A 25,657-nucleotide genomic window follows, 5' to 3' on the forward strand; every position below is an offset into this window, starting at 1 on the left:
ATTTCCACCTGACGCTAGTTGATTGATTGATGGTGCTAGAGGGAAATGTTGCATGCTTGTTTTCCACTATGTTTCATCCCCCAGGTTGTACAAATGAAAAATTTAGCATATCTATGTTGAGTATCACCAATATTAATTAGTGCCTATAGTTTATTGTGCCATCATTACTTGTAATGTTATTTCTGGTAAATCTATCTAAGGAAATAGTTGTGCCAACAAATTTAAACCGTGCTGTTTTGTCTACATTCATCTACATAATCCAGTCATCATCTGGATGTTCACTATTCTCTCTCTCTTTTAAAGTACTCTAGACATTTGCTTGATAAAAAATAATAGTAGAAGAGAAGGTATGAATCATCCTCATCCTCTTAGAACTTCAGAGCTGGAACGAATCCTATGGATATCAAGTCCAGCCCCTGTCAAGGACACCCATGAGGAATAAAACTCCCAACATCAGACCTAAACCACTTAGCTATCCAGCGGTTCTATTACAGTGGATTATAATCCACATAACCTTGTGCTGAAACAAATCTGTTTTTCTTAAAGGTGCCACAAGAAGACTCTCCCTACCACTGTTTTTTGACAATCACAGAAAGTGATACTCCAATTGCACAATCTTCAGTTTTCTTAAAGAACACTCTTCAGCCCTTGTCTTGGTGCTGAAGGCAGAGTGGTTAGTGTTTCAGAACAGGAGAACCTCATTCTATTACACTGTCATGCCATCTTTTCCCACTGCAGCTGGCATATGGCATTTGTGCCCAGCCATAAACACGCCTGGAATAAAGAAATAAACAGAAGATTGGAGTGGGTGGTTGTGCCCGTAATTTAAAAATAATAATGTTTATGGGAAGTAAGGAAAGATTAGCCTGTGTCTCCTGGCACTTCTATATTTTTGAGACTCTTAATGGAATGCACACAGTAGTACCCAGAAATCTGGCCTTTTTTGCAAAGTGGCTTGTCTCCAGGGGCTATTTGGCTGAAGAGCCATCTGGATACCTATGGTCAGATGAACCAGCTCCATTAGTTCATAGCAGCTTGAGAGACAAAAAGAGAGGCGCTATCTGCCAAAGGGTAGTATAGGACTGAACATGAGCAAGTAGCCATCCTGCATGACCAGCTTGTTAGCCTCTTCTCCCTAATGAGGTGGAACACATTTTGTCCAGGAGTACAAGGAGACCATTCCCAGTGCCACGGTCTGAACCAATGAAAATCAGAGTTGGATTCTGTGAGACCATACTGTGACAATAACCCACCCAAGAGAAAATTGCAGCCCTCTTAGACTCCAGCTGGCAGGGCTGGGTAAACACCTGGAAAGTCTGCTGCATGGGGCTGAATGGCTGCAAATTGATAGGTAGATTGCATCCTACTGGGGAACCCCTGCCAAACGAAGCAACAATACTGCTGAACAGAAGACTGTTGAATGAATGGAGAGGGGAAAAAAACGGAAAAGAAAAATAGGGTTACTTAGGCAAAGGCTTAGACAGAGACCATCTTTTGATCTGTTTCCGACAAATTCATAGCTTCTAACTTGTTTAAATATCAGCAGATATTTGTTTGATCTGAAAATGCAAGGCTTCCTTTAAAAGCCCCCTTTTCTGGTATTTAACCTGCTCAAGGGCACAACTACACTGTTGGATTAAATTGGCAATGGGTTTGGGGTTTTTTTTTTTTACAATTGATATAACATATCAAGTTTTATTAGTGTGTGCATCCTCATGGAAACTGCATCCCATGTTTTGCCTCTATGTTGTAAGTAGATGGGGAGAGGGAATTTCTCCCAGCCTTCCACTTGGTGAAGGCTTCTCTTGGGCTGAGGGGCAGGTTGGGTAGGTGGGGCTGGCGGCTTCCCCTTGCTCCGGAGACCAGTCAACCCATTTTCTCCAGCTGCTAAGAGCTCTGCAGAAACAGGATGGAATGTGCAGTCCACATTCCAGCAAGGAGGAATTCTCAGGAAGAGGTTAGGGCAACAAGAAAAGCAAATTTTAATGCAGCTGAGGGGATGATAGTATGAGAAGAAGAAGCCTGTGTAAACAGTCTCCTCATGTTTCTAATATTTAATTTTTTGAAATAAGAAGTGGCATAGTGCTAGATCAGTGATAAAATACAGATTTTTTTTAAAAGGAAGAGTTCAGACTGCAGAGTATCCTGCAGTTGACAAACCCCACAGACCTTTATAGATGCTATTTACTCTGACACATACATTCACACATGCCAAAATGAATCAAACAAATATGAGTAGAACTAACTTAAAATAAATAATCCCCTGATAAATGTTTTGAAAAACTTGCTTTCCAATGGAAAAACATGCACTTAGCTGTACATCATGTATATTTAAACCAATTTCAAGGGTTCTAAACCCAACACAAAACCAGGAGTACTATGACGAACTATAATAGAGCCCTCAGTTACCCTGTTAAAACCCACTTTAAAGCTACTTTTTCTAAGGTTCTGTAATCCTGGGGTCAATTGCTTTCTAGATATAATAAGGCTATAATGAACTTGTAGGAAAGCTTGTGATCAAGTCAGGAACCTCAAGGTTAAGGGACAGTATCAGCAGTTTTACCTCACTACAATCCCATTGTAAAATAGGGAAGTATTCCACATTACTGTTTCAAGTAGTAATGCTGTGAACATGCATTTTGCCAATTTGAGTAGGCATTTCATTGATGTAATCGCTTTGGATAATCCCACATGTCCATCTGAAAGTGAAACCACGAGGAAAGGTTCTTGGTGATCCTATAGTGTACCTGAATGCATACATGGAGACATGTAAGACATATGGAAACAGTCCTTGTGACTAAACTGTTGCAAAACAAAATTGTAATCTCAATTTGTTTCATTTATAGTTTCATTTTTGAACATATAAATGAAATACTGGGCAGAAGATATAATTAAACGTGTCTTCTGAGACAATTCTATCCAATAAAAAGTGATACCAATATGTCACTTACTAAGCTGGAAGGATATTCAAGGTGTAGCTTGGTCTTCTAAAGTGGTTTTCTACATTTTCCCCCTTTAACTATCTTTAACGATTTACGATTCTTTCCTCATCCACCACTGCATATGCCCAGCCATTACCTCCATCAGTAGGCTAAGAGAAGAAAAAGATTTAACCATTTGTGGCCTTTCAAAATAGGCCAGGGCATTAATAGATAGAGAAGGATATAAAACAAGGTGTGTTTTTTTCTGTGTTGGCGATAAAGCTCTTTGCAAGCTGGCATGAAATGCATTCTAACAGAGCCTTTACTTATATCCATCAGCCTCCAACAAGTTCAGGCTGAAACCAATTCAGGAAATATGTTAAAAAACAAGATAGTTTGAGAATTCATTCCATATTTCTCATTTTAAAATACAAATTTGTCCCCTTTGCCTTTTCTGCCACTCATACATATTTTATATATTCATTAGAGCCAAGACTTTAAAACACCCACAAATCTTGCCTTGCTCACCAAGAGTGACACTATGAGCTTTACACACCTTCCTCGGAAGGCTGATGCTTTTTATTTTTGTCATGACCAGATTGTGGAATCTGTCGCACCTTCAAAATATTTGGAAGGGCATATTCATAACAATGAAAGTCTTCAGGTTCTCCTTTGAGTGGGAATCTTTCTTTCCCACTTCCCGCTGGTTTTGCACTCATGTTTCTAACAGAAAGAATTGTGGGCAGGAGACGTCTTGTCCGTTCCTGAGGCAAAAATATTCAGGTACCTTTCAGAACAAAGCTATGTGTTTCTGTGCTAATCAGCAATGGTCCTTTTTCCTTGTCTGAACAAACTCTGAGTCCACAAAGCCTCCTCATAAGAATTTGGAAAAGTACTGGTCATGAGGGATTCAGGTTGGTAGTGGTAGTCCAAAAAGAAGAAGAAAAAAGAAAAAGAAAATAATGAACTTTCCCAAGCTCTGTTCCTGATTCCCTGTGTCCCTTGTACATACTGGCAAGCTTTCTATTGATTTCATCTGATTATACAGTATTGTTAATCTGATGAGAAGGAGTTTACAGTATGTAGTAACATGTGAGTACTGTATATGAAACCAGATGAATATACAGTAATAGTGACTGATTGATGCTGTTATTGGAGGCTTGATTTTTCCCTTGCTAATAATGTGTCAGAATTAATAAATGGGCAATTTCAACTACCGGATCAAAAAGGGAGAAAAGATAAATCTCAGAAGTTATTGAATAAAGCGTATGAACGCTCTCATTATACCTAATGCACTTCAAGCGTAGCCAGTCTTTGTTAAAGGTGCTTGTCACGAGTGTTCTTCCAAAAGACAAAGGTATCCCCCATTCAGGATATACAAAAAGTTGATATTCTAAAAGCATTATGACTACTGTACTGTAAATTAAAGTGCTTCCTAAATAAAATACAGTTTTTCTTAAGCACCTTGTGAGGTTTGATAATCTGAACAAACCAGATGTTTAGCAGGATGTGTGAAGCTATCCATTTAATTTAGAGCTGACAGCATTTGATGTTAGAGTGTCAGCTGAAGGAGAAAAGAAATAGGAAATGGAGAGTGGTGGGTAGGAGAAGAAATTGGCCTTCATAGGCTCCTAGACGTTTGCAAGGGCTGTCCTAAAAAGGAGGGTTAGCCGTTGCAGGCATGAGTGCCATATGCATAAAAAGGAAAAAAGCATACACACACAACCCATACTGTGTGGAGATTCTGAGGGAGAAAGGAAAGGAAAGAGGTCATAAAACTGTATTTCCCTCTTTTCTTTCTTTTTCTTTTTGGTTCCTGTAGAAGCCTGTTTATGAGGCATGTTAGTTGTATACCGGGACAAGGGATTTTATTATTATTATTATTATTATTATTATTATTATTATTATTATTATTATTATTATTATTATTATTATTATTATTATTATTATTATTATTATTATTCATACATACCTAGGTAAAGGTAGAGGTTCTCCTTGACATTTAGTCCAGTTGTGTCTGACTCTGGGGGGGCGGTGCTCATCCCGTTTCCAAGCCATAGAGCCAATGTTTGTCCGTAGACAGTTTCTGTGGTCACGTGGCCAGTGCGACTAGACACGGAATGCCGTTACCTTTCCACCAAGGTGGTACCTATTTATCTACTCACATTTGCATGCTTTCGAACTGCTAGGTTGGCAGGAGCTGGGACAAGCGACGGGAGCTTACTCCGTCATGTGGATTTGATCTTACGACTGCTGGTCTTCTGACCTTGCAGCACAGAGGCTTCTGCGGTTTAACCCACAGCGCCACCATGTCCTGTCATACATACCTACAAAGCAACAAAATAAAACAAAAAGCCACAAAAACAATAGAAAGAAAACATCCATACTTGTAAGCACTGGTTCACTATAATATTTTCTTCCCCTAATTTCCTGTCTCTTTCTGGGCCCAATTATACATCAGCTTCCAGCTTTCATTTACAAAATGTCTTGGTTGGTCCCATAGTCCCTCTGAAAGCATGTCTAGTTCTGCAATGTCCAATAGTTTCTTTAGTAGCTCCTACATCATTGGTATTTCTCCAGTCTTCTATTTTTGGACCCAGAGCAACCTAGCTGGTGTAAATATATACAGTAGACTATATTTTATTTTTTTTATCAACAATCTCTGGCATTATATTCAATAAATACATTTCAGGCTTAAAGTTTAATTTTTGCTGAACAACTTCTTGTGACATTTCCCAAACCTGTAACCAAATTTCTTTTGCCTTTTCACTTGACCACCATACATGACAATATGTTCCCAGGATTTTCCTGCATTACCAAAGTGCATTACTGATCCCTTCCAACATTTTTGCCAATTTTACCAGTGTGAGATGCCATCTGTAAAACATTTTAAGGATATTTTCTCTAACATTAACTGGTTTAACCAACTTTTAATTATCTTTCCACATTCTCGTCCAGTCATCTATATCAATGTTATAACCAACATTTTGTGCCCATTTGACCATCACCTCCTTTACCCTCTTATCTTCCAGATAACTACTCTAATAAATATGTATATATTTTTAATTTTCTCATTTGTATAAATCCACAGTTCATCCATCTGAATTTTCCCCCCATAAAAAACATATTTCTATCCTTTTTTAGACCTTGACTCTAATTTCAGCATTGACCACTAATCTATTGATAGACCCAAATCCTCTAAATCTTGTTTGTTTTTTAGAGTTTTATCTTTAGTTAGTAAGTCTTTAAATATGAGTAAAGCTCCTTCCTGGTTTAACACTGTCATTGTAAAGGGTTCTGTTAGAGCACACCTGGGCAAAGTGTGGCCCGAGGGCCACATACGGCCCGCGAGCCGCTCCTGTCCGGCCCATGGACAGTTTTGAACATTGAAAACCATTTATAGCTTTTTGTCTAAAGTTGATCTTTAATATATGGCAAAAAACCTCTTTAGTATTTGTGAAGGTTAACAAGTTTAAAATAAAAACAATCATAAACTCATTGTTTCATTTTATTTTTAAGTAAAGTTGGTTCGGCCCCTGAACACAGTTCAGATTTTTCATGTGGCCCCCCTATAGAAATTAATTGCCCACCCCTGTGTTAGAGCTATCTACATTGGAATTTTCTTGTAGGTTTGCACTTGAAAATTTTCCCATATTAAATATAAAGCTTTCCTCACAATACGTTCTGAGAAATGTGTCTGTTCTTTAACTATACCATACATATGCATGCCATCCCGTTTTTAAATCATGACCTCCCAATTTCAGAAGTCTTTGGTTTTCTATTGTTATCCATTCTTTTATCCAAACCATAGTGCAGGCCTCGTAGTATAATAGCCAGTTCGGCAGTCCTAGTCCTCCTCTCTGTTTTAAATCTTCTAGTGCTCTGAGTTTTATTCTTGGCTTTTTGGCCTTCCAGACAGATTTTGAGACAAAGTATTTATAATTTAGTAATAGTGATAGATTTTGAAATAGAAATAGCAATTTTGGTAAAATATTCATCTATTATCGAGATTCATCCTATCATTGAGATTTGTAGCTTCTTCCAATCTTCCAATGACGAATCCTAAATATTTGACCTTTTGTACCTCCTTAAAGCCAGTTTCCATTTTCAATTTTTCCACATCTTCTCTGTTCATATTTTAGTCAAGAATTTAGTTTGTTGATAGTTTATTTTAAGTCTTGCAACAGCTCCAAACTCTTCTATTGTTCCCAATAGTTCTCCCATACTATCCAGGGGATTTTCTAATATCAGTGCTAGGTCATCTGCGTATGCTTGTAGGTTATATTCTTTTCTCCTGATTCTGAGGCCTCTAATTCCACTATTTTCTCTTATTTGTCTATTTAGAGTTTCTAAACTTAGAATGAATAACAATGGAGATAGAGGGCAGCCCTGCCTTGTGCCTTGCTCGATTTGGATGTCTTCAGTTGTTGACCATTTACTTTAATCTTAGCCTTCTATTTAGTGTATATTGCTTTAATTGCTTGTAAAAAAATTCCCTTCTGCCCCTTCTTCTTTAATTGCAATAGCATAAATTCCCAATTCACATTATCGAAGGCCTTTTTCGCGTCTAAAAAGATCAACATCATTTGTTTTTCTGGATGTATTTCATAATATTCCAAAATGTCTATTATTGATCTTATATTTGATGTAAGTTTCCATTTGGGGATTGAAGCCTGTTTGATTATTATGTATCATTTCAGTAAGTGTGGCAATTGGATTTTTTTAAATGACTTGCAATTGAAGATGGAATTAACCCTGTATAACTTATCTTTCTGTGTAAATAGCACACTTGTTGGCCATCCTTGTCCTTGCAGTTTTCTCTTGCAATCTCCATCTGTGGCAAAACCAGTCCTTGCAATCTTTTGATTCTTTTCAGCATCCTAGACTCAAAACCATGAAGACTCAACTAGAATAGGCCCACATGAATCAATGGAACTTATGGAGGAGTTGACTCACCAAATCCCCACTGATTGTGTGGGTCTACTCTGGTTGCAACTTATTATGCTAAGCACCAGGATTTCAGCCAATATGTATTATAAGTAGAATTCATTATTCTGTTGTATGTCTACTAAATGCTAGGTTGACTACCTTATGTTTTATCACAATAATTTTTAATATGCTGGAAAAGTTAGGATTTTCTTTCAAGGTTAGAGTTAAATTCACTCTTCTGCAATATTTTCATTACTACCATTGTTTATTGTTGTTTTTAGGCAACAGACAATGATGTGGGTTCTTATGGAAAGGTCAACTACTATTTCAGTGATGATCCTGACAGGTAGGTGCTATGCTGTGAGCTCGCCCCACTTCATTCTGAGGTGATGTTGACTTACACTGTCAGTAGTCTAAATCTTACTGATGTGTTATCAGTTAATAATAACTATGTGCCATCAAATAAATGCTGATTTATTGTGACCATTTCCAGGGTTTTCTAGGAAATGTGTACCTAGAAGTGGTTTCCCTTTCTTTCTCTTTCTGTGCCCATTTAAAAGCCATACTCTCTTGTCATAGTTGTTTGATATTATCATATAAGTTCTCTGGAAAATGGAGCTTTGTCAAGGTAAAAAAAAGTGCTTGTATTGGATTGGATTGATGATTGCCAAGTCTCAATGTGTCATCTAGAATCTCAAGACATTGCTTTGCTTCTCCAGGTCTCTAGGCAGAGACTCAGAGTTAGCTCAGTTTTTTTTTCAATGATTCTGATTCGACTCACGACTTGGAACCCACCCACCCCTTCCTTTTTTCCTGGGGAGAAAATGGAGGGTTTGCTTTTAATAGGGACTCATGTTTGGGGCTTAAGACTCAGGACTTGGTACCAAAGATACAGGCATGGACTTGGGACTCGGGCCCAAAGACATGCCAACATCCCTGGCTGCTACATGCTTATATTATGAACTAAGCATTAACTCATGGCTGGGCCCCTAGGCTTTCAGGTATTTAGTGCACAGAGTACAACGTGCCTTTATCTATTGGAGCCCTGGAGCACCGCCACAAAAAGTTAATTAATTATGGAAAAGTCAGCTACAGAACCCTCGTCCCTGCAAGACCCCTAGGCTTCAGCCTAGTCAGCCTTATGATTAATACAGCCTTGCTAAGGATGCCTGCCTTGCTCAACTGAGCATAAGGATGTCCCTTGATCATGACTACAGCATGGGCAATATGAACAGTTGACATAGCTATTATCCAGTATTTATTCAACAGACTGACCTGGCATAGTATGCTTGGCAGGATTCCTTAAATTCTCTGTGCTTGGGTTTTTGTTTTGTTGTGTTGTGTTGTGTTCTTCAGATTCTCATTAGATAAGGACACAGGCATAATCACACTGATCGGTCGGCTTGATTTTGAGACAACCCAACGCTATACTTTGACGGTCATTGCCAGAGATGGAGGTGGAGAAGAGACAACAGGACGAGTCAGGATCAATGTTCTGGATGTGAATGACAATATCCCCACTTTCCAAAAGGATTCCTATTTGGGGGCTCTGCGGGAAAACGAGCCTTCAGTCACTCAGGTGGTCCGTGTGAGGGTAAGAAACTGATATTTAGAAGCCCTTTAATAGATGTAATTTGTGTGGTTAGGATATGAAGAGAGTGAGCATCACATTGTAAAATGAAAGCATAGCCCACCTGTGACATGACTATTAAATATGTTGCTGGAAACCACCTTTTAGCCTGGATAGAACTGACCTCATGGAGGCGGTGGGCTGGAAAGGGCCCGTCGTGTACACAAATCATGCCTCCATTTTAAAAAGTTTCTGGATGGTGTCTAAAGGTGTCCTGGGTGGTCTAGTGGAAAGCTATCATGGAATTCTTGTCAAGTTTGATTTTTGCAGCAAAAATTGCCATTGCTGGGGATGCAAAAAAATGTGAGTGAAATCCCTTGCTTTCCTGTTTTCCTGATACCAGCTTGTTGCAAGCTGTTCTGCATTCTTTGCAAAAGAGTATTGAAATGCCCAAAGAGGAAGGGTTTTCTTTTCTTTATGTGTGTACAAACGTATTTGCAAAGCTTGCTGCCTGTTTCATCTCATCATTAATCTAGAGGGGAAGGAAAACAAGTCAGAGACAGAAAACTGGCATCTATGGTAGGCTGTAGAAAACATCTGTTCCACCAGGCATAATGGTGTGCAAGGGTTTAAAGACAATTATTTGTCGGCTAGGCTTGCACAGGCAAAAAGTAACCATCCCAAAGATTGGTTAAATTAATAATGTTATTAATTCCATCTCCCATTTTTGTATTTTTCCTATGTAGTTTTCTTGGGTTGTTTTTCCTTTTATTCTGTACAATCCCCCCCCCAAAAAAATAAATAATATGTTTTTTGAAGTATGGGTGATACTTAGCAGCTATTTACTTTAGGAACTAAGAAATAATCTTGGGGAAAAAGCTGTACAGCAATGCAAAGAGGAGAAGGAGAGTGAAAAGCATCACACAATGCATGCAGAAATGCAGAATCAAAATCATATGTTTGTTTAAAGAGAGAAAAGAAAGCCTTTGAGAATACAGAGAAAAAATCCTTGGAATACAAACATTACCCACATTCATTCTTATATTGCATAGTCACTTTTGGAAGGAAGTAACTGACCTATTTCTTCCTGCTGCACTCCTAAGATTGTAGGAATCAAATATTTTCCTGAGCCAGTGGCCTTGGAATGTATGTATATGTGAGTGTAATTTTAATCCTTTAGGGTGAGTTCACACTGTATAGCTCCCTTCTGATAAGCTCCTTGCTTTTCCTGTTGCCAGAGTTCTCTACCACTGTTTGTTGTGGTTATGAATTTTGTACCATAAAAAGCTTCAGTCAGAACACCATAACTTATCCTTTTGCACCGAAGGAGAGCTTCGGCCTGACCTTTAACATCTCCAATTCTACTTCTTCCCAGGTAGCAAATCTTCAACTGCAGCCCTTTGTTGGGAGCAGGTACACTAGCTTAGAAGAACTCCAGCCCACTGTTCCATGTGACAATGTTGATTCCTTCCTAACTAACAGATTTACTCCCAATGAAATGTGCATTAGCACCTGCATGCATTAGTGCTTCCACAGCTGGAAAATTCAGCAGCATTTTACTAGTGCACCACTTTCCTTGGCTGATGGTATGTTGACTTTAGGCCATTCTGTGCAACACTGCAAGAAAATTATTCCTGTAAGAAACATGTCCCCATAACGGGAATCATCATAGGCATCCTTCAGTCACGAGAGACTATGGTATTGTGCTCTGCATGGAGGACTTGGAACAGCGTCTAATGTGGCTGAGAAGGCCAATTCGAGAGTGACAATCCCTTCCACACTTATGACAAATACAATCTGTACCCCGTCTAGCTCCCTGATTTTGCTGCTTTCGTGACTGCCTCTTTGCCTCAGCCTGCTGGGCGAGGGTCTCTTCAAATTGGGAAAGGCCGTGATGCACCGCATGCCGCCAGGCTGAACGCTCCGATGTCAGGGTTTCCCATCTGTTGAGATCTATTTCCAAGGCCTTCAAATCCCGCTTGCAGATATCCTTGTATCGCAGCTGTGGTCTCCCTCTGGGGCGATTAGTTCAGTTCAGACTAGCTGTTTTGGGGAAATGTCCAAGGAGAAACACATTCACATTATGTTGTATCAGCGTGACATATTTGTGACGCATCAGGTGTTGTTGTTGGGTTGTATCTTACATCAGCTATAACCAGTAAAGCCAAAGGTGAGGAATGTTTGATATCTGTAGTCCCAGAACATCTGGAGGCACCATACATTTCCCATCCCTCTATTACTTTTTTCTAGAATTCCGGAACACTGAGATTTTCCAAGAGATTCCTTCAGAAGGAAAGGCTTTTTAAAATTGTGGGCATTTCTGTAATATATGCTTGATTTCTAAATACACAAATAGAGTATTACAGTGGTGCCCCGCATAGCGACGTTAATCCGTTCCAGGATTAACGTCGCTATGTGAAATCGTCGCTAAACGGAACAAAAAACCCCATAGAAACACATTAAATCCTGTTTAATGCGTTCCTATGGGGCAAAAACTCACCGTTCAGCGAAGATCCTCCATAGGGGCGGCCATTTTCGCCGCCTCGGTAAGCGAGGAATACCTCCAGAAAACAGGCGGCCATTTTGGAACCGCCCATCAGCTGTTAAAAAAGCATTGCTTTGCTATGATCAGTTCCCCAAGCAGGGAACCGATCATAGCAAAGCACTGCCAACCAGCCAGCTAGCCAGCCCGGGAGACACCAGGCGTCCTTGGGCAGCGGGCGAGCGAGGGCTCGGGAGGAAGGCCGCCAGAACACCCGAGCCTTGCCCTCCTCCCGGCTCTCTCCGAAGCACCCCTCACCCCTGTCTCCGCCGCGCTGCACCACCGGGAGGAGGGCCGCTGGAACACCCGGGCCTTGCCCTGCCTCCCCGCTCTCCCCGAAGCACCCCTCACCCCCGTCTCTGCCGCCGCCGCCGCCGCCGCCGCGCCACCAGGAGGAGGGCCGCCGGAACACCCGGGCCTTGCCCTGCCTCCTGGCTTTCCCCCAGCCACCCCCTCATCCCCTCCACCGCCGCCGCCGGTCAGCTGGGGGAAGCCGAAGCTGGCATTTCAGCCCAGCTCCGGAGGGGGGAATCCCTTCCCCCTCCCCTCCTGAAGCTGAGGCTGAAACCGGCATTTCAGCCCAGCTCCGGAGGGGGGAATCCCTTCCCCCTCCCCTCCTGAAGCTGAGGCTGAAGCCGGCATTTCAGCCCAGCTCCGGAGGGGGGAATCCCTTCCCCCTCCCCTCCTGAAGCTGAGGCTGAAGCCGGCATTTCAGCCCAGCTCCGGAAGGGGGAATCCCTTCCCCCTCCCCTCCTGAAGCTTAGGCTGAAGCCGGCATTTCAGCCCAGCTCCGGAGGGGGGAATCCCTTCCCCCTCCCCTCCTGAAGCTGAGGCTGAAGCCGGCATTTCAGCCCAGCTCCGGAAGGGGGAATCCCTTCCCCCTCCCCTCCTGAAGCTTAGGCTGAAGCCGGCATTTCAGCCCAGCTCCGGAGGGGGGAATCCCTTCCCCCTCCCCTCCTGAAGCTGACGCTGAAGCCGGCATTTCAGCACAGCTCCGGAGGATGGGGAGGGGAATCCCTTCCCCCATCCGCTCGAAGCCCCGCCTATCAGCTGCGCGAAAATGGGGCGTAGGGGGAAAATCGCAAAGCATCGTTTTGCGATCGCTTTTGCGATCGCAGAATCTTCGTCGCTATGTGGATTGTTCGTTAAACGGAGCACCCGTTAAGCGAGGCACCACTGTATTTGGACAACAACCAGAGACTATCTGAAATCCTATACAGTGTATTACTTGCCTATTTCTTAGCAACACCCATCAGAAGTGCCTAGTGCCTCTACTCTCTATCACTGTTTTCTCCATGTAAGGAGTACCTAGTACCTCTACTCTCTGTCACTGTTTTCTCCATGTAAGGAGTGCCAAATCTGAAGAGAAGAGGTTTCCATTTGCATGTAGGCTCTCCACACAAGCAAGAGCCCTGGTTTTCTAGGGTTCTTGGTTACATGTAAAGCCTACATGTGAGAGGGACCCTTGTCCCCTTCAGGTCCATTGCTCTCCATGTGTAGAAAGCAAGAATGGAGAGATGAGGGGTTACAGTAGTTGTTCCTTTTTCAGCATATTGCCTTGAACTGTTTAAAACGTTATAATGGAATAGGGGTCTAGTTGCAGCAAAGCTACTCTCTCATATCAGAGCATTATCCAAGAGATGTACCTACACTTCAAGGTGTTCTCAAATCCCATCTTTCCTCTTCTCTTCTCTGTCTCATTTCTGTATTAGGACATTACACATAAAGCAAAGTGTTCTCCTTGCACATAAGGCAAAATAAAATCTATACAGTACCACCCCATGGAATTGAAAGCAGTCTCTGGCAGTTTATAGTACAGTATAATTATACAGGCTACATATTGCCTCCCCCCACCTCCAGCAAGCTGGGTACTCATTTTACCAACCTCAGAAGGATGGAAGACTGGGTCAACTTCAAGCTAGCTACCTGAGCCCAGGATAGAACTCAGGTGATGAGCAGAGTCTTTGATGCAGTACTGCAGTCTAACCATTATATTATGAGGCTCCTTGTGTCAGGGCAGCCCCACCTTCATTGGGGTGGGAAACGAATCAGCTTCCCCAAGTGGCACTCACATTCCATGGATTGCTCTGCATCTCAAAATAATTAGCTCTTCCCAATGAAACTATCACAGCATGAGAAAGATATGGTTGGCAAGGCTTGACCAGCAACTCACAAGAATCTCGGTGGTTTCAAGAGCTTGTTTTCTGACAGTTCCAAGATCACATATAAATTAGCAAAATTAAGACATTTCTTCTGATTTAACCTAGGCATCAGATGAAGATTCTCCTCCAAACAACCAGATCACTTACAGCATTGTATATGCTTCTGCCTTCCGAAGCTACTTTGACATTACTTTGTCTGAAGGTTATGGAGGTGAGTTGCAGGGTGCATTATGTGTGTCCATCTCAGAGGTTTGATTTTTTTTAAAAATGCCTTATGTTAATAATTGCCAACACAGCCTTTTTGACTTTTCAGTGATCAGTGTTGTCCGCCCTCTGGATTATGAGCAAGTTCTCAATGGTGTAATTTTTTTGACTGTGATGGCTAAGGATGCAGGCCTGCCACCACTCAACAGCACTGTCCCCATCACCATTGAAGTGTTTGTAAGTACCACTACCAGTAGTGTTTTCCATTGTACCTCACCCTCCCCACAATGCATATGTGATCCTGTCAATCAGTTGCTTTTCAAGAATCAAAGTCACTTGATAGAACCAACCAAGGTCATGTCAAGTCCAAGTTAGCTACAGCCAAAGTTTGACCTAGAGATTCACCAGTTTTGTGTCCCTGAAATAAGATTTTCAACTATACAAGCTGGAGGGTTTCCACCACATATTCTGTGCAGCCAGAAATCATCACTGCTCCTTTTAACATTCCTTATGTCATGAATATTTAATTATGAAAGTTGTAGAGGCACCGCAGTAGTCTTAGCCAGTGTTTCCTCAGGCACCTTGGGTAATCCAGGTGTTCTTGGACTGCAGTTCCCAGAAACCTTCACCATGAGCTGTGCTGGCTGTGGTTTCTGGGAGTTGCAGTCAAAGAACACTTGGGTTACCCAGCATTAGGAACCACCGGCCTGAACAGTTGCTATAATGAAATATATGTGTGCATATTATCTGCACACTCTCATCTCACTATGCCTCTGTGACATCATCTACATCTTTGAGGGGGGGTTTAAAAACCTTGGCCTGGCGTGCTCTGGTCCATGGGGTCACGAAGAGTTGGACACAACTAAACGACTAAACAACAAAAACCTTGTCTTCTTCAATATAAATCTGCTTAAAAACTGATACTTGGAGTCCTGTCTTCCAGTTTGTTACTGCAGAGGAAGATGAGTTGCTCATTTATAGTACCACAAGACTGCGCTAGTGCTTATTTGTACAGAGTGTATGGTGTCATAAAGCAAACCATCTTTCAGAATTAGTGGGATGTATTTTAAGACAAGTTTTCTTAATGTTGTTTTTAATATTGTGCTATTCCACTATCCTTCCACTTTTCTTAGCTGTCCTCATAGTGAAATGTTGATGGTACTGACATGAGAATACAACAACAATCTCAGAACTCCATAGCTGGAAATGAACCTATGAATTTGAGTCCAGCCTCTGTCAGGGAGGCACAGTGGAGAATCAAGCTCCCAGTCTCTGGCTCCACAGCCATCACTGAACTATCTAGCAGTCATGTACTGCAGTTTTTAAAAACTACAAGAAGAAATAGTGCTTGGAACCTCGTTTTTGTTCAATATGAATGGGGAATATTTTACTGCCAACACTTATTCAGTGGGTAGAACGATAATATGTGATACATAGATAAAACTTTATTACGATCAAAAGACCAGCCACAAATAAAATGTCTAAAATATATAAATATACAGAAATATACAAAAATATTGGGATCGAATGCAAAGCAATAGTTAGTTCTGAGGTAAACAACAACATACAGTGGTGCCTTGCATTACGATGTTAATTCGTTCCAGTGAAATTGCTGTAGAACGAAAACATCGTAAAGCGAAATTAAAAAGCCCATAGAAATGCATTAAAACCTGATTAATGCGTTCCTATGGGCTTGAAACTCACCGTCCAGTGAAGATCCTCCATAGCGCGGCCATTTTCGCTGCCCGTGCAGCGAGGAATCCATCCCAGAAAACAGCGGGCGGCCATTTTTTTAACCCGACGGCCATTTTGAAACCACCGATCAGCTGTAGGAAAATCGTCGTTTTGCAAGAATCGGTTCCCGAAGCAGGGAACCGATCATCGCAAAGTGAAATTTCCCCATAGGAAATATCATTTTGCGATCGCTTTTGCGATCGCAAAAACTTCGTCATTATGCGATTTTGTCGTAAAGTGGAGCACTTGTCTCGCGAGGCACCACTGTAATGTGTGGAATTAGTAATGGTGATACCCTTGCTTGTAAGAGAACCGCATTTCTTGACAGCCAGGCTGAGGGGATCCACCAGTGAAGCCTTAATAAATTTATGGATACATGCAGAGTGAAGGGTACACATAAAGCAAAGATGTATGTTTAATAACAGAATCATTTGATCATTTCCATCTATATGAAATTCAAGAGGAGTTTTTTTTCTATTCCCCTCACCATCCCTAAAGATCTAAAGGTGCCTGAAACCAAACAGCTCTGGTTCCGGCATGAATATCAAATGCACATTAGCACTTGAAGTGACTGAAATTATCAGTCATTGAATCAATCACAGCCAGCTGTTTATTTTTCAAATGTTAGCTGTCCCCGGTTGGAATAACTCATTGCTGTTGTCCTGAATCCTGATGCAAACATTCTTATCAGGAATAATTCCATGTGCAGATGTGTTGGGAACAGAGCGAATGTTACTGTAACTAGGCAGGATTAAATCAGACTATTGATATGGTTCAAGAAAGCTAGAAGGAGGTGTTCAGCAGTAGAGCCTGCTTTCTTGACGACCTTTCAATCTTTGGTGCATCCTAATCAGATCCGACTTGTAAATGGCAGCAATTTATTGACCAAAGAGTAGAGAATGATCATTTTTGTTGCAAGAATTGACTGATTTTTCTCCTTGGCCCCCTCATATGATTGTAGTAGAGAAGTAAGAAAAGGAGTCACAATGGGCTTTAATTGAGGCTAAACACCTTCTTCCTGTAGCTGCTCTTTGGACAGTGTAATCCCATCTGTCTAAAGAACACACTTGAAAAGGTCATTTCCTTCTAGTTGATTTTGTACATGGGTGATTTCTAAGTAGCTGTCATATTCTGCACTTTCAACCAAAAGGGATTTTCTCTTTCAACTGGAAGGGGGGGGGGAGAATATGATGATGATGATGAATTGGCTCACAGTGGTACTTAAGGAGCTGAAATGAAAGAGCAAATGTGTCTACGTCTGTGTATGTCTCAGTGTGGGAAAGAGATGAACAGGAAGAAGGCGGCTATGAAACAGAGTCCCTCTTTTCATCTTTTGCTTGTTGATTTTTAATAAAGAAGTGAAACTCGCTTTTTAGATTTCCCATTAGGGGACAATAAGCTTTTGTAGAGGGAGCTACTGAATTAGAACTAATATTGAGCATGATACCAGCATCCAAGGAAATATCACCACTAATAAGTTTCTCTCTAACTCTCATTCACTGACATTCTAGGTGCCGTTTTGTGCAGTGAGCCAACACCTCTAACTATGCCTGAATATATCATAAAGGAGACTAATTCATTTGCTACAGGAGCTATTGATTTACAAACTTCACCATTCCAGGGCCGGTGGTGTGTCTCTGTTGGGTTTTTGTTTTAAACTGAAAGTCTTACATGAATTGTGAAAGGTTTGGCCCTGTCAGACCAAAAGCCATTATCATGAAGTTCAGGAGCCATACTTTCCAGAAGCATAGTCTTGTCCTTTAACCTACGTGCAGTGGCAGCTGAGGCCTGTCGTAATTGGTGAACAGAAGGCCATGCTGGGGTGGCATCTAGAAGTGGGATGAAAGTGAGTATTCACCCAGACACACATTCAGGCAGACAAGCAAGTAAGCAAGCATTCCCACAGGGAAAAAGGCAGAGAAGCGTTCACTTGGTCATGGACTCACTTCATCCTACTGATTCACAGCTCCATAGAGGAACAGAAAAATACACCTTTCCCCCAGATTAGAACTACTTCTGTCTGCTGTTGCTCCTTCCCTCTGATTTCAAAGCAGGGCAATTGGCTTATTTGATCACACTCATGCTCTCATTTTGAGGCTCTCCCTCCTGTCTGCAGGATTCAGCCAAAGTATGATGAGTTTGAAAGTTCCATAGAAGGGGAACATAACTAAGGCCCTAACCCTACCTTTGGATAAAGAAGCAGGCAGAAGTAGGTCGGTTGGGATAACCTGGGCTTGAGCAAATGCATCACTACAATTGCTCTCTTATGGACCAACCCCCACTTCCAATATTTAGCACAGTACATGAAGATCACTTGGATTATGTACAGACATGTGTGGTTTCAAACCATGATAGCTCCCCAATTACAAACTCCTGTACACTGTTGCAAATACTGAGCAATCATTCTTGTTCATAACAGAAAAGGTCAATTTTGGGATTCCATTATTGTCTAGCTTTTCTTCAGTTTGAAGCAATATAGGATATAGGAATCCATTTTGGTGAGAATAGTGCTGGTATCTAGTGGTAAAGGTAAAGGTTCCTCTTGACATTTTAGTCAGTCGTGTTCGACTCTAGGGGGTGATGCTCATCCCCGTTTCCAAGCCATAGAGCCAGTGTTTTTGTCCGAAGACAGTTTCCATTGTCATGTGGCCAGCACGGCTATACACGGAACACTGGTTACCTTCCCACTGAGATGGTATCTATTTATCTACTCACATTTGCATGCTTTCGAACTGCTAAGTTGGCGAGGAGCTGGGACAAAGCGACGGGAGCTCACTCCGTCGCGTGGATTCGATCTTACAACTGCTGGTCTGACCCTGCAGCACACAAAGGTTTCTGCGGTTTAGCCCGCAGTGCCACCACGTCCCTCTGGTATCTAGTGGAGCCATACTAAATAATCAAAGTGTCCTCAAAAATGTTTACACACAAAGCAATTTTGACCTGCTTTTAAATGTAGCTTGTGAAAATGTGCCTGCTTATTTGCATGATAAAAAGGAGAAATACAGTGTAAGGTCTCGCCCTCCCAGCAATTCCTCTATATTCAGAGACATGTTCTGATTCTTTGCAAAGGTTTTCCAAACAGTGAAATTGCTAACCTTCTATTTCTGCATTGATGGGCATTTTTAGGAACAAGAATCATTTTCTAGTGTATACAAAAAATGGTTGGTTTTAGGAGGTTTTCTTTTTCAAATTGTAACTTTTGTCCTTTATAAATCACATGTTCAATCTGGAATTTCAAGAGCTTGATGGGGTGCATGCACACACATGTGTACACACCCAAAGTGTTTCAGCATGTGCATGAGGACTTTATGCTAACAGCTCCTGGTGGTATTTGATGCTTCAGGTGTATTCCTTGGTGTTCATGGGTTGCTTGGGGTGAATGTGAAGGGCGTCCTGTGGGAAGTATTGGGTGCAATGTGCACAAATGCTGCCATCTCTTTGAGACTCTACTCCCAGCTTGTCGAAACATACAGCATGTTTGTACGATGCATTTATCGCAGTTTGCTCCCACTTTAACTGCTGTGGCTCCGTCCTAAGGAATCCTGGGATTTGTAGTTTGTTGGGGTCCTGGATAGCTCAGTGGTTTCTGTATCTGGCTGCAGAGCCGGAGGTTGGGATTTTGATTCCCCACTGTGCCTCCTGGGAGAAGAACTGGCCTCTCTAACCATGGGCAAGCTGCGCAGTCCCAGGGTGTCCCCAGAAGAAGGGAATGGGACACCACTTCTGAGTATTCAGAAAAGGTCACCAGGGTCAGAAGTGACAGCACACAATTATTATTACTAGAATTTCCTACTGAAGAGTGCTACTGCACTAGATTCTCCAGAAGAGAATCTTAAGTGCTTCCTTAAACTAAAAGCCCAGGATGGTGCACACGCAGTCAAAGTGGCATCAGAGTACTTTAACTGTGTAGCACAGATATTGTGGAAGATATAAAGATTTGTGATCACCAAAATTTACTTTATGAGATATGAGACCTGTAATAATCTCCTGGCAGATGAACATGGAATTGTATTCAAAGTGTGACATTGTTTAAGCATAGTATTCTCAGGAAGCTTAATTTCCACTGTTACTCTCTGTGATTGTGCACTCTCTTTCCAGTCACCCTTGAGTGTGTATGAGACTCAAGCAGGAGGTGGTTTGGGGCGATGATGACCAGGAAAAAAAAATCTGCAATAGAGACAAGTTTGAGGAAAGCAAGAAATCACAAGAATAAAGCAATAAAATTCTAGCCATCTCTCTAATACTTACATTCCAGGGAGTACAGCATAGCACCAGAACACACACAGAATGCATCACACAGGAATAGCATAACAGGATAGGAACTTGAACCTACAAACATGCTAAACAAAACTTAAAAGTGTGATAAAAAAAGTATACTTTGGATTGCTTGTGGCACAGTCCAATTTCAAGCTTTTTTTCCAGCAACTACAGAGTGTACAGGAAATTGCTAACCAGTCCAGCCCTGCTCTGGGCCCAGTCTGGACCTGTTTAGTCCAATGGCAAGGCTTCCCTGTTTTTGGAGTTGGACTGGATCAATTGGGACTAGATCACATGTGCACAGAAGTATCTCTTTAAAGGAGATTGCACCCATTGAATCAACCCTTTCCAGCATGATCCAACACGATCCTATATCGCGGTCTGATTGCATAGTAAGCTAACAATAGTCTTCCCGCTGCCTGTTTTCATACGTAAATTTGTCACTTGTGGACCCTTCCAGACTTTGAGCCAATCAGAGCTCATCCTTCCTTGAAGATTCAGGAAGACAGGCAATGCCTCTTCCTCCCCACCATTCCAGCTGGAGCCAATTTTCAGCGTGTCCTTGAGAGATTCCATTCCCAAAAGATGAGCCACAAGTGCTTTTCCCCTCCTCACTGGGGAAAGAATCTAATTGACAGCCCAAAACCAGTTCATCACAAAGTCATGCCCACTCTGATAGGGATTCCATCTCCGATCTTCGACTGTACATTCGTTTATTGGCACTCTCTTCTTTGTCCTCTGAAGAATCCCAAAAGGAAGCTAAATGCCATGCCACTGGAGTTACATGCGGTAGATACACTTTGTTAGCATAGGGAGGACAATACAGTGTTTGGCACTGCAGAATCATGAGTGATGAAAAGGCTGATTAAAGACCACCTGTTCCAAGCAAAAATAGCAGAGGATGGCAATTTAATTATAGCATGATGGGCATCACTGGCATGTGAAATTACCTAAAATATTGACTTTAATAGCAAAAGCATCAGTCAAGGTTTAAAGGCCAGGGTACCACTTTCTCTGTATTAAAAAAAAGTACGCGCAGAGTTTTTGCTCAGTTGCAGTTTTCTAGCTATCTCACTCTTTTCTATCAAGCCTTTATCTTGAATAACATTCACAAAGCATCTAATTAAATATAAATATAAAACCTTTCAATGTGGTGTGTTTTAATATAATACAGATTTTATGTATTGCTTTCTAATGATCTGAAAAAGGAAAGCACTGATGTTAAAAGTGTCACTTTGCCAGAATAGAGGAAATTACATTTTATTGGGCTTTCTGGGGTTTCAAGCTTTCAAACAGACATGTTCTTCACCATGTATAAATGCTCAGTTCAAGAACCCAGATTTTTATTTTTAAATGCACCTCGTCATGATGTAGGTGATGGCAGACTGGATAAGAGACTCATTCTGGGTCCTCTTCCAATTCTGTAGATTCTGCTGTGCAGAGGAACTTTGTAAGGCAGGCAACTGGAAGTTGGGAGCCAAAAGAATAATTATTATTTTATTGGGGAAGCTAGACATTAATTTTGACAGCAGACTAGGCCAAAAGCCAATTGAATCCAAACGTATGTTGCAGTTGTAAAATGGTCTGGTTTTGAATCATCTAAAAATGAAATCCTCACCTTTTGCAACAGAGACAAAGTAGTGTGATAGAGACAGGGAAAGCTTAGAATGATGAAGTAAACCCGCATGTCTCCTTGCAAACTCTCCAATCCAAAATAATTTATAAGTTGTTGACAATATTTTTCCAAAGGTGTTTCTACATTGGCAGATATGCCTTTTCTGAAAGATTGAGCACACAACAGAAACTCTTTTCAATGGAATTCAGAAACATTTTTCCTTTAAGCTATTCCTCCATTCCAGCAAAAACCAACATTCAGACTACTGTTCAAAATTGGTTAGGCGCTCTCTTCTGCCAGACCTGTTACAATGGTGGGAAGTTACGCTGTACCACAAAGAGACAAGCTATCTCATAGTACCAGAGCTTCTCTCCAGCAGTAACCTTAGCTGGAGGCCAGACCATTACCCACGTCTCTTCAAGCTGTCAAGCACTATCGACAAAAGGATTTTAGAAATGCTGGTTTCTTCTGTGGCACAACAAATGCCAGGGTATTTTCCTAACTCATTCAATATCGTTATTAATTGGCCTTAATTTTGGTAGAAAGACATGATGTTATTGGGATTTTGGGGTTAAAAGGTTTATAGAAATTTGGTTTCCCCTTTAGTTACCTGAAGCTAAGGCAGAAAAAAGAACCACAGAATCATGGAGAAATCAGCCCAGCTTCCTCAAACCTTCCCTGGCTTGCACACAAAACTAAGATTTTGTATGGTAAAAATCTCTCCAGAAGCATTTAAAGAGGAAATAATATATCTTCACTTACAGTAATCATCTGTATTTGAAGTCAGAGGAAAAGGGGGGAGAGAATGGTTTCTCTGGCATACAGAAACCCCTGCATATTTGATGCTTGGATCGTCAGAGGGAGAGAGAGAGAGAGCAAATAACAAAAACAGTGGGATCAGAAACAAACAGTGGAGGCTTACCCCAAATGCCAGAGATGGAAAAACTTTATCAATCAAGCTATTGACAAACAACAATCACATTAGGCTGTAAAGCCCTCTCTCACTGATAACAGTGTCAGGGCATGTAAGATTGGTATCATCCTAACAATTGCTGCTATGTTGGAAGGTTACATTGTGCCTTGCTTTTCTTTTTATGCCTACAGGATGAAAATGACAACCCTCCTACATTCAGCAAGCCCTCCTATGTCATCACAGTCATGGAGGATATCATGGCAGGTATGAAAGTTGCTCCTTTGTTTTATAACCCTTTCCTTTGTCCTGTTAATAACTGTGCATAGCAATATATCACATAAATGAGGAACATCAATCAAGCCTCTCAATAGAGTTTCTTCACTTCTCCATTTCAGCAAAGCACAATGGTATACAATGTGATGTAGTAGCATATGGATTTGTTTCACTGTAAAGTTTATTTATATCAGGGGTGGGCAATGGTAGGCTTTGTTGCACTGCAATTTCTATGATCCTTTGCCATTGGCTATCAAAGCTGAAGTCCACCAGCATATACCATTATTTTACCTTTAAAAATCTAATGTGATGTACCAAACTTGCCACCTGCATCCAAAATGCAGTTGTTCATTCGGCGTCCCTTTGAGTTTTTCCCCTGCCACAATCTTCTAAATCAAGTGGATGACAACATTAACAAGTATTAAATAGGGAGAACATTTTCCAACTTAAGGAGTGACTACTTGGAAAAATAATACAAGAAATGCTCCAGGAGTGGAACAGTCAAATTAATATTATTTTCCATCGACTACATGACATACAAGTCTATGTAAATCAGCTTGGAGTTCTTCCCCCAAATTCATACTTCTTTCCAATGCTACTGGGGCATCTACATTTTTGGCAATTGAATGTATTTGCATCAGCTCAGGCAGTGCGATTGCTTGAGCTAATGAAAGTTTATTACTTAATAGGTGATCAGAAACTGGCTCTCCTAGCCTTCTGCTTCAAGGTGGGGAGAGACTGAGCAAAGAGCCACTCATGGGGATGTCAGTTCCCCTCAACTGAGCATCCCCAGCCATATTTTTTTAAGTCTTGGTGTCAGTGCTGAAATGCAAGCACAACTAAGAGACAAAAACAAAACAAAGCAAAGCAGAAAAGAGAGAAAGAGCAAAAGATAGAGGAGGAAATTGGTGGCCAGCTCTTGTTTAAAAGGACTAGCTTGTGAATGTTTACAAGGACCAACTGCTTTAGCCTACTAGACAGGAGAGAGAGAAGAGGAAACTGGTAATCAGCCCTTGTTTGCAGCTTGTTATGGTACTTCTGCTATATATGTGCTTTTTGCAAATCTGAATGGCTACAGAATAAGCTGCCTTAACAAGCTGCAAGCAAGGACTTATTGCCAATTTCCTCCTCTTTCTCTGCTGATTCCTGTCTGGTCAGCTAAATCAAATTCAGCCAGGGAAGCCTGACTCCCCAAGTGCAAAATCACAGCAGGCCAGTTTACATTTTTCCCACTGTCTAGTCACACCCCTAGTATAAGATGTATTGAGAACATCTAATCTTTACCCTGCATCAAAATGCATTAATTAAAAGAAAGAAAACCCATATTTTCATTGATACTAATATTGTGTTTCAAGAATGGAAATGACCTCTCCTATTCCTTGCTTTTATCTAAGGAGCAACAGTGCTGTTTCTGAATGCCACTGATTCTGACCGATCAAGAGAATATGGCCAGGAATCTATTATCTACTCTCTGGAAGGATCTTCACATTTTCGTATTAATGCCCGCTCAGGTAAGCACAGCCATGATATTCTCTTCAATGTTCTTGCATTTGGTCTTTTCACTGTGTACATTTTATGATTTTCTGCTGCTTCGCCTTCCCCCTTTTCTGCCACACTGACCATCCACATAGGAATGAGCAAGGTGTGTTTGGTAAAGGAATCACATCTGCTTTGATAGAAGCGCAGAATATTATAACAGTGACTTAAATCCTGTTGCTTAGTTGAGTAAGTGGCAACCAAGTTGCATCAATGGAACTTACAGAGGAACTGACTCAGCATATCCCAATGAGCCTACTCTAGTTGTGACTTACTGTGCTATGCAACAAGATATCTGCCACTATGATCATAAAGCCATTTTCATTACATACGATCAGAATCATAAATGCAGCTTTTCAGTGACTTGTACATAAAGAACAATTACAGTGCCTTCCAACCTGCAAATAAAGAGGTGAGACACAAGCAGTGGTTTCCAAACTGGGCCACAACTGTATTTATCTATTAACTATTTCTATCCCCAGACCAAAGGTGAGCTTTGTCAACCTGAAACCAGAGCAGGTGGACCCGCCAGGCCCCTCTCTGGATTGGACTAGATGAGCCTCTATTTCCAGGGCACTGCTATACCATTCCAGCATTGCCCCAGCTGGCTCCTCTGGGAAGACACCCTCAAGCCTGTTGTCTGCCCACATCCCATGATTTGAGGCTGGTTGTAACCCGAGGCTGCCTCAAAGGGCCAATTCTACTGATGTCTCAGAAGCCCAGAAATTGTGGTACCCACGTAGGGTACCCAGTCACCCTGAAGCTCCTTTTTCCCCACCATGCTGTCACAAACAGCATGTTGCTGCATCTGAAAGGTGTATCCAGTCCTCTCTACACAGTTCTGGATGACTGAAACAGATGCCCAGATGTTCCATGAAGAATCCCCCACTCTTGATGAACCCTGCTTTGAGCTCCCTATTTATGCCCCTCTTTGCTTGATCCAAACAGGGAGTATCTCCTTCCCCTCACCATATTCTCCTGGCCAGGATGGCTAACCGTCC

At 41.5% G+C, this 25,657-nt stretch overlaps 1 protein-coding gene across 1 annotated transcript in view; it reads left to right on the plus strand.

Annotated features, from left to right (window-relative positions):
• The window catches only part of CDH23 (cadherin related 23), a 622,327-nt gene that overhangs the window by 393,099 nt on the left and 203,571 nt on the right, over positions 1 to 25,657 (plus strand). Inside the window, exons 14-19 of the mRNA XM_072995232.2 lie at positions 8,132 to 8,196; positions 9,207 to 9,444; positions 14,230 to 14,335; positions 14,438 to 14,565; positions 23,039 to 23,111; positions 24,515 to 24,631. Coding sequence (XP_072851333.2) covers positions 8,132 to 8,196; positions 9,207 to 9,444; positions 14,230 to 14,335; positions 14,438 to 14,565; positions 23,039 to 23,111; positions 24,515 to 24,631 — 727 coding nt within the window. The remainder of the gene's footprint in view (positions 1 to 8,131; positions 8,197 to 9,206; positions 9,445 to 14,229; positions 14,336 to 14,437; positions 14,566 to 23,038; positions 23,112 to 24,514; positions 24,632 to 25,657) is intronic.

The sequence above is a fragment of the Pogona vitticeps genome, chromosome 3 (genome assembly GCF_051106095.1).
Source record: "Pogona vitticeps strain Pit_001003342236 chromosome 3, PviZW2.1, whole genome shotgun sequence".
NCBI classification, from domain to species: Eukaryota; Metazoa; Chordata; class Lepidosauria; order Squamata; family Agamidae; genus Pogona; species Pogona vitticeps.